Source organism: Papilio xuthus, unplaced genomic scaffold, assembly GCF_000836235.2.
Source record: "Papilio xuthus unplaced genomic scaffold, Pxut_1.1 DF829660.1, whole genome shotgun sequence".
In the NCBI taxonomy this organism is placed as follows: Eukaryota; Metazoa; Arthropoda; class Insecta; order Lepidoptera; family Papilionidae; genus Papilio; species Papilio xuthus.
In genome coordinates, this window is record NW_013528989.1 from 1,711,195 (window position 1) to 1,730,414 (window position 19,220).

General features: G+C 34.9%; 3 protein-coding genes across 6 annotated transcripts in view; 1 reads left to right on the forward strand and 2 right to left on the reverse strand.

Moving 5' to 3' along the window:
* Positions 1-3,608, forward strand: part of VhaAC45 (Vacuolar H[+] ATPase AC45 accessory subunit) — a 20,335-nt gene extending 16,727 nt beyond the window's left edge. The window contains exons 3-4 of one of the 2 annotated variants that reach the window (XM_013309092.1): positions 27-81; positions 2,631-3,608. In XM_013309092.1, coding sequence (XP_013164546.1) covers positions 27-81; positions 2,631-2,852 — 277 coding nt within the window. In that variant the 3' untranslated portion in view covers positions 2,853-3,608. Of the gene's footprint in view, positions 1-8; positions 82-2,630 lie in introns of both variants that reach the window. The other variant, XM_013309083.1, reaches the window with a different exon arrangement.
* A 3,156-nt stretch (positions 3,609-6,764) lies between these two features.
* On the reverse strand, positions 6,765-14,698 carry LOC106115653 (serine protease snake-like). Its single transcript, XM_013309103.1, has 10 exons — positions 14,507-14,698; positions 14,227-14,303; positions 13,895-13,986; positions 13,704-13,789; positions 13,233-13,384; positions 12,441-12,553; positions 11,711-11,857; positions 8,708-8,834; positions 7,901-8,032; positions 6,765-6,934 (listed from the first exon to the last, which is right to left on the reverse strand). Exons 1-10 carry the CDS (start codon positions 14,577-14,579, stop codon positions 6,767-6,769), a joined length of 1,167 nt encoding a protein of 388 aa, XP_013164557.1. The 5' UTR covers positions 14,580-14,698; the 3' UTR covers positions 6,765-6,766.
* A 920-nt stretch (positions 14,699-15,618) lies between these two features.
* Positions 15,619-19,133, reverse strand: Fer2LCH (ferritin 2 light chain). Of its 3 annotated transcripts, none has more exon segments than NM_001312106.1 (5): positions 15,619-16,080; positions 16,449-16,633; positions 17,032-17,265; positions 17,861-17,976; positions 18,702-18,860. In NM_001312106.1, coding segments are annotated over 4 exon segments (696 nt in total). In that variant the 5' UTR covers positions 17,973-17,976; positions 18,702-18,860; the 3' UTR covers positions 15,619-15,915.
* Positions 19,134-19,220: the final 87 nt, after the last annotated feature.

Here is a 19,220-nt window from a genome sequence, read left to right on the forward strand (position 1 = left end):
TCGTACAGATGCGGTGAAAGGGTAACATTTAACAGCATCAATGGGACAATCAGCTATTCACTCACCTTTAGAGATATGGAGGTATGTTATTTTATAATAAGTTATCCCATCTAGGTTTAAATATTACATGCGATACCATAAGATAATTTGTATTGTTGGTTGTATGTTTTTTTATTCCATAAGGTGGCAAACGAGCGAGCGGCCACCTGAAATCACTGAAATAGCAAAGTGACCGTTGCCCATATACATACGCAATTGCATATGCGTTGCCTACCTTTAATCGACGGAGAAGAGGATGCACTGAGAGAAAATATTTTCTCTCAGTGCATCCTCTCATCCGTAAAGTCTTCTTCCACTTGCCATCTTTTCCTTATAAGAAAAAGGATGGGAAGAGAAGGAGGACTAAATAAGGCCTCCGGGACGCACACTCATCAGACGAAACGCGGAATTGCTTCCACTTGACGCGTGTCTTCTGTGTGGTCGTGGTATTTCACTGGACGAGCCGGGTTAATTCCTGAAAACATGTTAAAGCGGGCTCTACCACTGTTAAAATAAAATGTATGTATATATGTAGCTATCAAGAGCATTTGATCTGATCACTGTGTCGATAGACACTGTCGTAATATAACTAGCTGCTGCGTCTCCGTCTGCGAGGAAATAAAAATTAATTAATTTAGTAGTCTATGTGTTCTAGACTATGTTTTATACCAAATTTCAGCCAGATCCATGCATTCGTTCTGGAGATATCTTCAAGCAAAAAACATTCGCATTTATAATGTTAGTAAAATTATTAGCTGTCGACCGCAACTCCGTCAGCGGATAATTGCGAAAAGAAAACATTATTTTTAGATTACATGTTCTTTCAGTTTATAATCTGTAGCTGGACATCCATGTAGCTGGAGATAATTTCTAACAAACATACATCCAAACATTCGCATTTATAATATTAGTAAGATTGAAAATACTACATATTAACTTTTATGTTCTTTCATGTTCATTCGCTAAATTTTCTTAAAAAGGGGGTACACAGTATTCGTTATTAGTATAATGATTAACAAGTATGTATTGGGAACGGCGGCTGTGCGGCGACAGTCAGTCTGGCGCCGCGGCGGGTAACGCGATCGATCCTAGCGTTCAACGTCCAAATGTAGGGTGAACCATGCTATACTGGGTGTACAAAATTCAAATTGAATGAGACATTTTAGCCGACTTCAAAAAGGAGCATGTCGATTAGTCCGTTTATTTTAAAGTAAAATAGATTAAGCTATAGTTCACAGGAATGTAAAACAATGATTTATTCATTGTTTTACATTCGCTTCTCACTTGGGATCATAGAGAGTTAACAAAATTTTATCTCGTATACTTTCTAATTTCTTTATTACGTATATTTTAATTTATTATGGAATTTGTACAGTTATATATTTTCTTTTGTTCCTTTCTTTCTTTCGTTTATATATTTATCTTATATATTATATAAAATTCTCGTGTCATTTGTCGTTCCCATACTCCTCCGAAACGGCTTGACTGATTCTCATGAAATTTTGTGAGCATATTGAGTAGGTCTGAGAATCGGCCAACATCTATTTTTTAATACCGCGCAGACGAAGTCGCGGGCGACATCTAGTGTTGCTATAACAAGTTCTAGATATAACGACAATATGTTAAATTAAATTTCATTGTTATAGCAACTATAGTTTGGATATGAATGTACTCAAAATTACTTTTTTCTTGTTTAATAAGCGATTCAATTTATTTATTTATAAATCATAAAAATACGGAGTTCTTTGTTGTTTAGAAAATTATTAGGACTGTCCTGAAAAAATATGGATAATCTACAATTCTATTTTTCTTGTATTTCTCAAATGGAGATTTAGTTGGCGTGAGTTAACTCAGTTATTAATAATTTTCTAACACGATAATTATTTTGATTACGCTTTGAAAGAGAATTAACCTATTTAGATTAATACAGCGTTAGAAGTTTGTTATATTCTAGAGTTTTTGGTTTGATATAATGTTACGTATAACAGAATTCTAATAATTTTTCACAGATTCGGAAATGCCAATGTTTTCTTTTAATTTGCCTCCGTATATTTATTTCTAGTCACGTACAAAAATATCTTATCACTTTTATATTTAACTAGCTTTTGCCCGCGACTCCGTCCGCGAGAAATTACATACAAACATAATTAGTAGTCTATGTGTTCTTCCAGTCCTATTTTCTATATGTATGCCAATTTTCATCGAGATTCGTTCAACCGTTCTGGAGATATCTTCAAACAAACATCCATCTAAACATTTGCGTTTATAACATGAATAAGAAGTAAGATTCAAATATTAAGACACTTTATTTTTATTTTTAGAGGCTTTTGTGTTTTTAGTTAATCACGAAATAATTTTATTACAGTTTATTTTTCTTTATGTCATTAATCATTAGGGAATTTCTTTAATTTTGCATTATTCTCGTAAATTATTATATTAATTATAGGTTTTATGAATTCATTTATAGAAATGGCGCTGTAAAATCACAAATCAAATACCCAAATATTTTATCTCTTTTATTTACAAAGAGACAGACAAAGACGAGGGAGATTCATAAGGAATATCATGTCATAAACATTTTAAAATTCCAGGTTCAACCATTCTTCAAGACGATGAACGCATCGGATCTGGTCTTCGGTGATTCATTCAACTGCATCGGTTTCTTCTCGGTACCTATCTGGTCAGGTCTGTTCGTTGTCTTCATATTCCTGGCTATCACATTCTATGGTATTATGATGATGATGGATATCCGTACTATGGATCGCTTTGACGATCCTAAAGGAAAGACTATCACTATAAATGCAGCTGAGTAAATTAACCAGCCAGTGTGACCTAAACTACCAACATTGAAAAAAAAACTACCAACTTTTAAATAATTTTTTTAATGGTCACACTAACTGCTGTCACTTGACAGTGACAACCATAGAGCTCAAAAATCTATAGTTTATACGATAAAATGTAGATTTGCGATGGTAGTTTGTAGAATACGAATAATTAAATGAATTGTAAATTATTTCTATATATATATAAAAAAAAATGAAATACACCAATATTAATTGTAAGAGTAACATTATATTTGCTATGTTTTTTTTTCTTTTACATTTCGTGCTATTTTACTAGTGGACGTAAAACACGTATTTATTGCCTAATGTATAGAAAGCTTACAACTTATAAAATAATATAGAGAAAACCGACAAAGTGCCTATTTGTCATACATGTAGACAGAGTTGTATACACAAATTATACTTAAAGAAATCATTAATTCTTTAAATTAAGTTTTAAATTGATGATGGATTTAAATTTGATGTATAATCGAGTTTTCAAATGTCACTTTATTTATGGCAACACTGAAGGAACTTACCGCAACAAATTCCTAAGCCTTTTTCACATCACTCCGGATCATGTAACTCTGGTTACATTACAGACAATATTTGTGTATATAATCTTTGTTTATAGATAATAATATTAGTTTTGAATCTATATGAATATTGGTTACATTTTGAAATCCTAAATTACTTTTAAATATTTACAATTTTACACCATTATTATAGTATTAAAAATATCTGTAAATTATAAAAATTTAAAAACATATAATATTTAAAGATCTTTGAAATGTTAATTTTACTTTAATATATCTTTACATATTTTTTTAGAATTAATTTATAATTTTTTTTGCTTTTTCATACTAATGGTTTTAATAATTATATATTATTCTTTATTGTGAATTATTTTAAGTGAAAATGTATTTACCAACATGAAGCAAAAATGACAAGCAATTGCTACCAACATTAAAATAATAATGGTGTATTTTAAGTGTGCGGATTTCAAATTGTACCATTAATTACAGACCAATTAGTACGCTTTTATAAGTAAAATAATGCCTTAAAAGAAATGAAGATATATTAAAAAAAAAATCACTATTTCACACAAGTCTGACTACGAGACGATTTCAATAATTCCGAGCTTCGATTAAATTTATAAAGCGTTTAAAACTAGTTGTTAATTATATTGAGAGAAAAAAAAATGTTTATACGAAAAACCGAAAGCCCTCCATTTTAGTGCCAACGACAAAATTCATTCCAATTACGAAACTGTTCAGATAGATTTAAGTGATTACACGTATTAATAAGTGTTTGTGTAACCCGCCATTTTGTTTCAATCATAGATTATGTAATTCAGAATGACACTTTATTGGAACATAGATTAACAAACTTTGTGAGATTTTTGAAATTTAAACAGTTACAAAATAAAAAACTTTTGTTGCAAGATTTTTATTAGAATAAGTAAAAAAAATGAACTTTGTAATCAATAGTATTTATCATATTCTTGTAAATATTGTTGGTTTATTTCCTGTGCTTTATTTTGTTGATGAGTATTAAAATCATGAGATCATTTTTCCTTTTTTTTTCTTTTATTATCTGCGAAATGTTCCTAATAATACTACAAATAGAAAATGAAATGAATTGTTGAAAAACTAATAATATAGTGAAATGTTTGAACAATAAAGCTTCTAATTTATTTTGTTGGTTTTTGTTTAAAATATCCATATTGCAAATGATAAACTATGAAGAGTCTTGAGTCCAACAAGGATATCTGCGATGCTAGACAGAATGCATTCACTACGAAGCTATGGTGCAGGGGAAAGTTGAGGGCAATAGACCACGAGGAAGATCGCCTATGAGGTGGACCGACCAAATCAGAGCGGCTGTGGATGTCCCCCTGCACCAATGTACAAAAAAGGCAGCGACTAGGGAGAAGTGGCGGCGCCTGGTAAAGCGGGTCACTGATACGTGATGACCACGACCAGTCTGACAAGACTGCAACGACAAAGAAGAAGACGAAGCTATACTATAACGAATTTCAAAACTGTATAGAACTGACCATAACTTTCACTAAGTCACGAGATTGTCCCGCGTCAGTTCTATATAATTTTGAAGTTCGTCATGGAATCGCTTCGAAGCGAATGCACTTTTTCTAACCTCGCCGGTGAGATTCGAAACCTACATAGTCATAATAATGACATAAAAAACATAACATGACAAGTACAGTACAAGAAGGGTCTTGTGACAATATTTTGACATTGACAGGAGGGCGCTAGTGAGCTATCATAATTCAGTTATGACTACCGATGCGACTTCATCGGCACGGAATGGAAAAAAAAACTTTATTAGTAGCCTACGTGTTCTTCTAGAATGTTTTTCACATCTATGCCAAATTTCAGCGACACCAAGCAGCCGTTCTGGAGATAACTTCAAACATACATCAAAACATTCGCATATTAGTAAGAATACGGTACCGAATTTAGGAGTTAATCTGCACTATGCACTCACTTAGTGACAACTCTGAGTTTTAGTGTCAAATAAAACTTAAATCAGTTTTAAAACAACGCATTACGCATTTTCAACAAGACTCATTAGTGATAAAAGTAGGTTACAAAATTGTGCCATCCTTTGTTTAGGAAATAATATTGTTAATAACTTATACAACAAAAATAGAACAACAAATAGAACATTGAACTCAGATAAGGTCTAGATTAATTGAATCATAACTACGTTATGATTTGCCGCCTTCTTACATGACATATTCTAACCTAAAAGATACAATATTTGTGGTTTTTACATTTTTTTATTGTTTTAGGGCTCTATTGAATGTTAAACGTATAATTTAAAAGTTTAAAAAATTGATTTGTAATATTAACAAAAATTACGCATAATTTTAAAAAGTTTATAAAAGTAGGGTGACCATAAATTTTATTTTGTTATTTTTTTCGTAGGACTAAAGATGAATATTTTTTGTCTGTGTTTTGGCGCGCAATTTATTTGACATCTGACTACGTCTCATTGTGAGTTTCTATTGCTAAGCTTTGACGATAAAAAGAAACTACGAGAAGCTATTATCAGATATAGAAGATTGACATCTTATTATCGGATAAAATACGTGACTGATAAAAAAATAGATATTCCAAACTATTTGACCTCGTATGACCTGAAATATTTGTTATTGTAAAATTTCTCCTAAGAATAATATGAAAAATACTTAAAACGGACCTTAATCAACGTTAAGCTCAAAGCAATGATTGTTATAATAGAATTTTCGTCTGTTTGTCTGTGGGTTTGTGCACGCTAATCTTAGATACAGCTTAGCCAATTCCGATGAAGTTGTCACTAAAGTATTGCAGTATGTAGCACTTAATATTTAACGTAAATTTCATCTCAAACATTGTGTTTATAATAAAGTTATGTAAAATATTCTGTCATTTTTGACACAAAGACTATAAAAATAAACTTTTTAAAAACAGTTATTTGAAACTAGCTGTCGACGGCGACTCCATTTCCGCGTTAAAAAAACAAACTTAATAAGTTGCCAATATGGAACATATGTTATACATCTATGACAAATTTCATCGAGAACCATTCAGACGTTTTGGAGATACCTTCAAACAAACATCCATCTAAACTAGTCTTTCCCAAAATGTGCGATAACGTCCCCTTGTGTGTGCTGCAGGTCTCAAGTTGCGGGTTATAGTAAAAGTTGCGTTTAGAATTCTCCGTTAATATACATATATAGGTCATAATAATTGATTAATTTGAAGTTATAGTGGTTTTTAAATATGTGAAAATATGGAGGCGCTAAAAAAATATTTATTCTCAAAGTGGGCAGTAGACAAAACAAGTTTTGGAACCACCGATCTAAACCTTCGTTAGATGGTATGTTGGAGATTTGTATTTTAAGGCCAGACGATGTTTTCTATCCACGGTACATATACTATCACGTTGGTGTAAACTCCTGGCAGACCGACAGTACCACATCCGTTGCCAAATGACGTAACACCGATTACTGTATACATGCAATTTATGTGAGGGTTCTTCACTTGTAAAGGTCCACCGCTGTCGCCCTGTATCAGAAATACTATAGGTACAGACATATTATAACTTTTAAAGCTTATATTTAAAAAAACAACAGGATTAAGAAATATTGCTACGATTATAAGATGATTTAAATGGAGATGGACCGGACATATACGCGATCCAGACAAATGGAGTAAAGTTCTGGCATCTTAAAGAGCGTGGTGGCTCGGGGATCAAGCATTTGACTTGTCAGTAGGTCCTGGGTTCTAATCCCGCCATGTACCAATGTGTTCTACAACAAGATCTATGCAGCCGTTCTGTTGATATCTTCTAACAAACATACATCTAAACATTCGCATTTATAATATTAGTAAGATTAGATCGATTTGGAAATCGTGGATGTCAGTTCTCTAATAGATGATTGGATTTCTACATCAAGTTTATCTTACTTCTTGGATGGATGGATGTTTGTTTGAAGGTATCTCCACAACGGCTTAACAGATCTTGATGAAATTTGACACACATATAGAACATAGTCTGGAAGAACACATAGGTTACTATTTTTTTTAATACTGAGCAGATAGAGTTGCGGACGAAATCTAGTTGTGGTAGAGCGAGCTTTAACATGTTCGCAGGAATAGTCCCGACTCGTCCAGTGATATACCACGAGCATACAGAAGACGTGCAGTCTGATGAGTGTGCATCCCGGAGGAATAATTTACTCCTCTTTCCCTTCCCACACTTTTTCTTATAAGTAAAGGATGGGAAGTGGAAGTGGACTTTCCGGATGAGAGGATACATGGGATGGGGAAATATTTTCTTTATGTGCATCCCCTCCTCCGTGGATTAAAGGTAGGCAACGCATATGTAATTGCGTATGTCTATGGGCAACGGTCACTTCGCGATTTCAGCGATTTCAGGTGACCGCTCGCTCGTTTGTGGCAAACTTATAATTTTAATAAAAAAAAGTTGTGTATAAATAGCCTGTTTGCATATCAACGTGTGAAACTCACCTGACACGTGTCTTTAGACTGATTCTTGTCCCCGTAGCAGATCTGCGTGTTCACGTCAAAGCCTCGGTTCAGATTCCTCTGAGGACGATGTGATGATATACATTTCTGATCCGAGAATTTGTTCAACGTTACCTTTAAATATTAAACGTATTATTTACTAGCTGTCACCCGCGATTGCGTCTGTACGGATTAAAAAAAAAACACAATTAGTTGCCTATGTGTTCTTCCAGACTATGTTCTATATGTATGACAAATTTCATAGAAATCCGTTCAGCTCTTCTGGAGATACCTTCAAACATTCATCCATTCATCTAAACATTCGTATTTATATTATTACTAGCTGTTGCCCGCGACTCCGTCCGCGTGGATATATAAAAAAACTAAATAAATATCAGCTCTTCAAGGCATAAATTCTAAAAAAAAAATGAATAAATAGTATCCTATGTCCGTCTCCTGGCTCTAAGCTACCTCCTCAACAATTTTCAGGCATATCGGTAAAGCCCTTCTTGAGTTATAAATAGTGTAACTAACATCACTTTCTTTTATAGAAGATAGATTACAGTAAGATTAGTAGCCATGAAGTATGTTTTTCCAGGCTATGTCCTACATTTATGCCAAATTTCATCAAGATCCATGCAGCCTTTCTAAAGATACTTCGTAACAAACATACATCCAAACATTCGCATTTATATAATTAAGATAGATAATAAAAATAAAATTTATCACAATGCATTATCGAGAACCACGTTTTAAATCGATTAAGTCGTTAAAGTACATAAACTTACAGACAAACAGATATACAAATACCTTCTCGAGTAGATCAGAACCGTCCCCCTTGCTGCGTGTGGCGCCAAATCCCGTGGCGACTGCTTTCTCGTGAGACACATTCTCCACAGGCAGACATGCCGGAACTGCCTCGTGACTTAACTTCATTCTGAATTTAATATTACGCTTAACTGTCGCCCGCGACTCCGTTCGTGCGTGATTAAAAAAAAAACTGCCTATGTGTTCTTCAACACTATATTCTATATGTATGACAAATTACACCGCGATCCATTCCACCGTTCCGGAGATACCTTCAAACAAACAGCCATCCACCTAAACATTCGCATTTATAATATTGGTAAAATAGCTAGGCCTTCTTAATGTGAAGGAAAACATGTTGATGCTGCACATATCTGTGAATATCAAAGATATGTGTGAAGTGACGCACTGAACCAGCATTCACTATCACCTAGTCACGTCACTTAGGGTAGGCTCCGAGACCCTCCACGGACCTGCTCGGTTGTCCGGGTGGGCGGAGAGGTGAACTCCGACGTGGCGCGTCCCCGGGTGGTGGATAGGGGAACGCCCCGGCATTCGTGTCGGGGTAGGGCGCAAGCCCCGCGAACCAAACACTAGGGTCTGGCGGTGCGCGCAGGACTAGTCGACGAGGTGTCGATAGGTCTAGCGCGTTAGCCGGACCCGGGACTGGCGGTGCGCGCAGGACTAGTCGATGGTGTTCTGACAGGTCTAGCGCGCTAGCCGGGCCCCAACCGGTGGAGGCGCCGGAGGTAGACGATTGTCTGCCTCCGTGCTGCCTATGGTGGTGGGGCCGTGGGGGATGCGGGAAGGGTACTGGTTTATCCTGCCCTACTTGCATCCCTCGTGGCCGGAGGGATGGAGGGGCCGCGAGGGATGTGGGAAGGGTACTGGTTTATCCTGCCCTCCTTGCATCCCTCGTAGTTGGAGTTGAGGTGTGGGGCCGCGAGGGATGTGGGAAGGGTACTGGTTTATCCTGCCCTCCTGCATCCCTCGTGGCCGGAGACGTGTGGAGGCCGCGAGGGCTGTGGGAGGGTACTGGTTTATCCTGCCCACCCGCAGCTCTCGTGGTCTGACGTGAGGGTCCGACGTAGCGGACGGTCGCCGGCTGGGTCGCGGAGGAGTGCTCACGCGTACCCGTAACCCGGCCATATGGCGATGAGGAGGGCTAGAGGGGTTTTAGTGGGTATGGCCGAACGACTGTAGGCGAGTCCCACACTCCCTGCGCCATTGCACACTGGCCCGGCGCAGGGGTGCGGAAGTGCATTTCCCCTCGTTAAAAAAAAAAAAAAGGCTCCGAGACCCTCAGTTGGAACGTATAGAGACCTGATGATGATGAGCGAGGCCTATTGAGGGATAATTAAAGTTGAAAGAGTGGTGACAAGTAGTTGTAAGATGTGAGGTAGTGAAAGATGAAAGATAATGAAAGGAAGGGTATAGACATGGTGATATATATATGGTTCCAGGTACAGTCAAGGCAAGGCGTGGTTAAAGGTTTTAAGTGTGAGTGTAAAATACAATGATTAAATAAGAAATGGAATGTGGAAATTAAGGGGTAGTAAAAGGCGTGATGTTGCAATAGAATTTATTTATCAGCTAACTATACGTCCCCACTGAGGGGCTCGGAGCCTGCAAGTTAGGGGTGACTAGGCCATAATCAATGCTAGTCCAGTGCGTCACTTCACACATAACTTTGACATTTCTTCTCAGATATGTGCAGCATCACGATGTTTTCCTTCATCGTAAGAACACACGTAAATCGTACAGTCAACGTCATATAGATCGTCACAGACAAGATATGCAAATATATAGGTACACCAAAAGTAATCAATTATATCGGTACAACAAAAGTCCTCAAATTAATAGATACATTCACCCTGCTCAAATAGATCGGTACATACACAGCGTCAAATATATGAGTACATGCAAGGTGCCCATAAATATCGTAGCAGCCACAGCGTCATAAGTAAAGAAGCAGTCAAGGTGTGCAAAAATATCGTAACATTTGACAAAATTGAACCCTATCTCTATATACTTGTGATACAAGTCCGTCTAAGTTGTTCACTACAAAGTGCGCTACGATGACACATCGAAATACATGTGCAAGCGACAAATTAATTCGGGTCTATTGAAGAAGCAATATCGACGTATTACAATGATAAAATAAACATTACGTTACTACGAGGGTAGTATATTCATCATCGACATATACAAATATTGTCATGATTTCGACCAAAAACAATAATAAAATGCATTTTTAAGACTGTCTTCGACCTATGGTTGACAAATAGTATGTAGATCGATAATAGCATTCGGCGATGTTAACCTCGGTCAACCTTATGTGTATACATAACATAGGTACAGTCACCTGTATATAAAGCGAGGAATGGCAATGACTAGGTCAGTCGATATGAGACCTTTGAGGTGGCAAGTCGTGTCGGAACGTGAACGAGCCACATATAACCCAGCGAATGATATGCTAAGAAGAAGAAGAAGAAGAAGAAGAAGAAGAAGAAGAAGAAGAAGAAGAAGAAGAAGAAGAAGAAGAAGAAGAAGAAGAAGAAGAAGAAGAAGAAGAAGAAGAAGAAGAAGAAGAAGAAGAAGAAAGAATGCATGTACTCATATATTTGACGCTGTGTATGTACCGATGTATTTGAGCAGGGTGAATGTATCTATTAATTAGGACTTTTGTTGTACCGATATAATTGATTACTTTTGGTGTACCTATATATTTTCATATCTTGTCTGTTACGATCTATATGACGCTGACTGTGCATATGTAAATCGGAAATGGAAAAACACATTGGTACATGGCGGGATTAGAACCCAGGACCTGCAGATTGCAAGTCAATTGCTTGATTCCTGAGCCACAAACGCTCTAAATTATGGATATTTAAAGAGTCAAAAGGACTAAAAGATGGGGTGTTAAAATTAAGTAATTTACTACAGATGAGTGGTAAATGTTGAGGGGAAGTCTTCATGGTCCAGATTATGTCCCACTATACTTACTCTGTTGCAGTCTTTAGTAGCGCGATGTCATTATATTTAGATGGTGAATTGTATTCAGGATGTTTGATTATGTTCTGTATTTTGTAGAGCTGGCTGTTTTCAAGTTTTCTCTTGTCTTGAACACCTAAACGTGCATAGCTCACCTCTCTAAAGCAAGAGTGTTAAATAATATTACTCAATCTATCAACTGATGAATAAGGTTGTTCTAAACGAAGACAACGTAGAGGCAACACTGTTAGACCTTAACTTAAAAATTCGTTTAATTTCGAATTTCAGATCATCCACATCTTGTCTCCATGTGGACGTACCTTGTTTGTTTTATTTCACTAAAATAATAGCAGATTTTTGTTAATATACTATTATAATTCTTGTAACATTTTCAACTAAAAACTAGACTTGTGATTGTATATAGTTTACAATAGTCGAATGCCGGGATTCGCACTCGACAATGGCATCGGAAATCCGTAACCCTAACCATTAGGCTATTGGCGCTTAACCTTTAGCGACATATATTCAGTCAAATCGAGTCCTTTCCTTTATATTACAAGCTGTCATCCGTCACTACGTCCGAGCGAAACAAAAAAAAAACTAATTAGTAGCCTAGTGTTCTGCCAGGCTATGTTTTACATGTATGCCAAATTTCATCGAGATCCGTTCAGGCTTTCTGAAAATACCTTCAAACATCCATCCATCTATCCATTCGCATTTATAATATTAGTAAGATACGTACGTGCCATTTGAGGAAGTACAATGTCCAGCTGTGAGAATGTACCATTCACTGATGAGAGTGCCGCCGCAAGCCCACTTTGCCTCTGCTGGACTGCTACCAAAGCCGAGGAGAACCTGCATTGTATACACCTTTGGAACCTAGTCTTACTGACACACCGACATAGAGTCGGTTATAAGTTATTAATTTAAGACTTTATTAGTTAGAATCCTTTGGCGCGAATGACGAGCTTTCGTTACAAAGTCAAGTGTCAGAATTAGTGAGGGGACATAAACGTTGACATTTTAGTAAGGCTAGTGTTACGACACATCGACACTGTGTCTGATTTTCTTCCTAACATTAAGAATATATCAAAGACTGTATGTATGAACAATATGGAGTCATTGGCATGGCGACTCAAAGTTGTGCATTCAGCTGCATACATTTGCAAAACTTTAGGCACTTACATCCTATATATTATTATATATATCCTTATATATTATATCGACTTAGAATTCAATACACGTTTTCGTATCATTTATTTATGATCAGAGTTTACAGATTGATGTCTATTTATTTTTAACGCGGAATTAAATAAAAACATAATAAGTAGCCTTTGTATTTTTAAAGATTATGTTCTATATGTATGCCATATTTCATCGCGATCCGATCAACCGTTCTGGAGATACCTTCAAACAAACATACATCTAAACATTCGCGTTGATAATATTAGTAAGATGTAAGTTAGATTAGCAGTTTTAATTCGACATAATATTCGCGTTCATGTGCCGTCGCTCACAACACCAAATATCTTACCATATGTGGAAACTCTCTCTTGGCAGCAACTGATCCACCAACAATGAGAGCGTCGGTGCTGTGGTGACAGCGACGCGCACGCGTCATGCCACCGGAGTAATCTGATGACCTAATACAAGGGTATACCAACTGGTCTTGGTAGTCTATGCATTCTGAAAGAGGATTTCACAGAACATTTACTTTGATTAACTGTTGGTTTCTAAGGCCAACATCTCTGTAAACATATCCCTGTCATTATGTTTCACAAAACACAGAGAAAAATCTGTTTTAAAAGGGGATTTTTGTTACAGAAACCCACGTGTAAACTTTCTTAGTGTGAAATTAGCAGTTATTTTCAGCATTTGAACTAGGTTAAAAATGTTTAACAATTTGATAAAATAATTAAGTGAAATAGATTCTGTATTTTTAAATATAGGTTGATTCGAAAATGGAATATTGTTTTATTTTTTATACGTTAGAAATGTTACATACTATCCCAAGCTTTTCGGCCAGTTTTGGGCGATGTCAACTCTTGTGACACAGGGGGACATCCATTTTGATTTCCTTGAGTAGTTATCCTGCAATATAAGATTAGTGGAACACCGTGAAAGTCCCTGACTGTACATTTGCGCAGTAAAAACGCAGAAATTTGCGCAGAAAAAAAAATATATTTTATAACATACCGTTGTGTTGTTATTGGTCGGATTGGAGTTATCGGTTGATATGGAGAGATGGCGCAGCAAACCAATCTGTTTCTACGTCCGTTCGGACAATCCTGGCGACAAAAATGTAAACATTAAGTACTCGATAATATAAATAATATATACAACAAATAAGATTCTAAAAACGATTACACTCAGAATGTCAATTGTCGACATGCATAGATTGTATTTACAAAACCAAAGACAAGAATATCTTTTAACGCAAGTATTACGGCAATAGTATTCGGTTTAATTTAATTAACTATTTTTAAATATTCAAATTAAAGAAAAAATACAAGATGCTATAGATTTACCGGTAAATTTACAGACGATTGACATTTTCTTGGTCTCGTACAAATGCCTCTGTACTCATTGTAGTAACATTGAGTACCTGAAAATTAAACAAGAAGGCAATCAAACATCTACAGTACCACGTACAACAAGATAAAAATAGATTAATCCAAAACGTAGATAAACAATCTAATTTTAATATACCCAAAAAATACTTTCTCAATAGTATTTGTCAACGAGTAACCTAATTATTTTGAAAGTCGACAAATAATTTAACAGCAATCATTCACTAATAAAACTCACCTTCAGAAAATTGCGCCTTAATACGTTCAATATAACAAATAAATAACAAACAAATTAAAAATTTACAAGACATTACGCTTTAACACAACACAAAATTAAGAAAAACAAAAAACGGTGCACTAAAAAAAGATGCCGTATTTATAGTACCCTAAAAAAAAGTAAAATGTAAATTTAAAAATAGCTCGCGTATTCCGTCGTCGATTCATCAAAATCAACAACTAAGAAATTATTACGTATCATGTAAATATAAAAGAAGATTAATCTACATTTTTATCAATTCGTATAAAGTTTAATTACAAAAATCATTAAATAGTTACCTTTAAAATAGTTTTATAAAATCGAAATAAATTAACAACTTCGTAGCAACAGCACACCAAATAAATATCTTTAAAATACTATCTATTGTTTTAAAGCTAATAATACGTTGGTTTTTATTAACATCGACAAAGTTATTTATTAATTATTGGGTAAAATATTACGTAAGAACATTAAATTGACAGTGAAGTCAACTAAATGTCTTTTCAGCGAAGTCAATACAATGTCGTATATTTTTTAATATTACTTATTGTTCTAGAATTTACGTACGTAATAATATGACGTTTAATTTATGGATAAAAATAACAATGGAAAAATAATTTATTGTTTTTATAGTGTTTTTACTAAATTAAAGTGTATAAAATATCTTTGGTAATGTTTTCCGGAAAGTTAGCTAGCCTTTCTGCCAACACCTGCACATTGACCCAGCCTGGATAAATAAATGCCATTGGTTAGTTTCTGTTACCACATAAAGGCCTCTAAAATGTCTATAAAATCAGTTTCTTCCTAACTATTTAATTTTTATAACTCACCTTTTATTAGGAGTTATTCGCGTGTTCTTTCTGATTGGCTATTTCATAAACTTACTAATATTATAAATGAAAAAGTTGAAATGGATGGATAGATGTTTGTTATCACGTATCCTTATTTCCAAACAGGCTAAACGGAAACATATGTCGGCGAAACGGAACACAGTCTAGATTAATACGTAGACTACTTACTAAATTTGTTTTTAATTCCGCGCGAACATCGCGGCCAAAAGCTATTCAAAGTACAAAACTCAAATAAAACAACAATTTGATGGTTAATGAATAATTTTTATTTGAAAATAACTGAAAAACAAACATATGCACTAAACATATATTTTTCACGATAAACTTACATTATAATAAATCTTAGAATTATACAAACTAAATTGGAGAAAATCACATTATTACAGCCTACGAATTTGTACAACTGACATTTAAAAGTGTTGCAAGGAATAAATGCTGGAAAAAACTACTAAATTGGTAGATATTTTTGATTTTATTGTAAGAATTAATTTAAATAGTGGAGAATTTCTAAGTGTTTATAATTTTTTATGTCTTAATCATTTAGACGACCTTCTGGAGGTATTCATCAAAGAGATACAAGGCAAGGGAAAGATCTTGGCCGTTGTTGGCCAAGATGAACTTCTTGAGGTCAGCGGTGTGGCCAGCCAGGTTCCTAATGGTGTCAGCTTGCTTCTCAACGAACTCCTCTTCCAAGTATTGAGCGATCTGGAAGCAAAAAAAGTGTTACAAGTCTGGAAAAGCTTAGAATAACTGGGCATAGCCTTCAAGAAGTCGGTACGATAGGGACTCGTGAGCTGATGGCAAGTTTTATAAAATAGCAACTGTAATAAGTTTTGTCTATGGCATCCCTATACATCGTTGGTAATTGACACGTCTAAAACGTCGTCTGCTAAATGATCAAATATTTTGAACGATTTGCTTGTTCAAGCTATTCATCATCATATGACAAAAGGAAAACAAAGCAAATTTAATAATTTGTCTTAAACGTAAAGTTTGACAGTGACTTAAATCGTTTACTGTCAATAAATGTTGCCATGCTACAATTCAGAAATATTGTGGTTAGAATACTATACCTCAGGGTCATGAGTATGAGGGCTGTTCCTAGTAGCTTCACGGTGAATGTAGAAGGCTCTCTCAGCGAGTTCCTTCTGTGTGTCCAGAGCTTTAGCAAGAGACTCCAATTCGTGCAGTTCCACTGTGTAGTTCTTGTCTGTCTTCTCTTCTTGTGTGCTGCGACGGGCAAAGTCCATGGTGTCACCTGGGAAATACGTCTTACGTTGATTCTCTAATGTCGTAAAACCAATAGTCCTATCTCCCTTATTTTCTTTGGAAAAAAGTGTTTGTACACAAACATTAAAATATCGACTGAGCGACTCCGGAAACAGTGATATTCCAATGCCATACCATAGCCAAGTACGTTTCGACAGAATATTTTCATAGAAAATGAAACGGATGACATTTTTGTCTGTTTCAGCTATGCAAACACTTGATAACATGGTTTTCTTTTCAAAAATCTATATCAAATTCGAATAATAATTATATTGCAAAAAGTTGATGTTCAAATAAGTCTTATTAACAAAGAAAGACAAATTATTAACAAAAAAAAATGTTAAGTATGTGAACCGTGAATACTAAATATTGGCTTAAAACTCTTACCTCTCTTGGTAATATGCTTGATAAGTTCAATGCTCTTCTCCCAAGCTTCATCGGACAACTTTCTAAACAGTTTACTGAAGCCAGCGCGATTTGTTTGATAGTTATTATAATATGACGCCGATAGAAGATACTCGTATGACCTTTCTAGATGCAGATTAGCGTACGCCTGCATCTCGGTTGCGACGTTGCCGTGACGACCGTAGTTGCCGAATACCGCGTTACACCTTGGTAGAGCTGGTAGGAATTGGTAGAAAATTAATAAAAGTAATTTGAACTTTGAAATATGTCGGAGTATATGTGCAAATAAAAAATTATAGTCAAATCACGATAAATTAATAAATGAAACAGTAGAAATTAAAACTTTGCATACGGCAACACTGGGTACCAAAGCATATTTTTTTAAGGTTGCTATTGTCGTTGACGTAAATAAATGGATAAACAAAATAACTCAAGTGCTGTTTTTATTTTATGTTACACAATTTAAATACACGAATGGCAGACAATATGACAACCAGACAACATTGCAAATTATCTTACTAATATTATAAATCCGAATGTTTGGATGGATGTTTGTTTGAAGGTATCTCCAGAACAGTTATATGGATCTCACTTAAATTTGGCATAGATGTAGAACATAGTCTGGAAGAACACATAGGCTACTCATCAAGTTTTTTTTTAAATACCGCGCGGACAGAGTCGCGGGCGACAGCTATTTTTATATTAACAAAAGGATAATTATGACCCATATGTAAAATTTGAACTCTTTCCATTTGATATTGGATGAATTAATATGTTTTTGGACAAATGTAACAAGATCACAGTTACTTACCAAGGCTGTTAGAAGCCTGTCCACAGTCCATGGAGACATCCTGATAGCAGGTGTCAGCAGCGAATGCGCCAGATGCAAGCATGCATCCAAACAAGAATGCAAACATCTTCATTCTTCTGTAACAATTGAAAAAACTCATAAATCAAGCCATTCTGTTTAGAGTAACATTTCTTTAAAAATAGAAGAGATGTTATGCAGGATAGATTGAAATTAGAGGTACCAAATTGCAAATAAGTTATGTCCCATGCAAGACAAGAATTAATATAATAATGAACTACCTAGACCATATATTAGCATTGAATGTGTTAAAAATACAAAAAGAATAAATATAACATATTGCAATAACCTTGTTAATTATATTCTTTATATTTATTTATTAATTATATAAGAAAATAAAACAAAATCTTACTAAATAAGTGTATTTTTAAGTAACACAATTTAATAATTACGGAAATTAGAAATAAAACAAACAGATGAAGATTTAAATAAAGAACAGTGATTTATCTTTTTAATTGATTTATAAAAGTATTACTGGCAATCAAAACAATTAAAAATGATAAATAAAAATAATCTATGATAAAAAAAACGTAGAGCACTTTAGAAGACAGACAGATTAATATTATTTTTTCTCGTTAATATTTTGTTTAATTATTCAACAAAGGAAACAATGTTATATGTATATTGACAGATTTGTCATAATATGATAAAATCTAGAACAATCAATCTTGGCATAATACCCACATCCAAAAATACCCGCAATTAAGTCGTAATAAAAATCAATACGCAATACAGTTTTTGTATAATAACTAAACGGAAGCAATAATATTAAAAAAAACCTCACCAGAATTAATTTTCAAAGGCAGAGAAAGACGAAAAAGTAGATCCGTCGAAAGTGCAGCCTTTACACACACTGGCGCAGAAGGCGACTTTCAACACAAAGAGCTCGATTAAACTGATAAATATCCCGAGACGGGACAAAATCAAATGTATTATTTATCACTTATTTTTCCGCGTAGTCGTTGAGTGACAGTGTGCGCGATTACAAAGGTAAAGTATTATTGTCTCGTCGTCATCTGAAGTTGGCGATTTAAAGTTAGTGTAGCCAGTTGTTATTTAATATTTTCCATTTCATTCTAGACATCATTGAAAATGCACTATTTCAGTGATTAATTTAATACGTACTTACTTATATATGAACAGCAAAGTAGAATAAGTACAAAATTGTAGTAAACACTTAACGAAAATACTCAGAACAAGAGCGCAGTGCTTCCTTTAAAGTGTGGTAAATCTTTATGATGGTATCTCTAAATCCCTGCCCCGCACCGATTCCCTCTACCAACGACCTATCAATGACGTATAT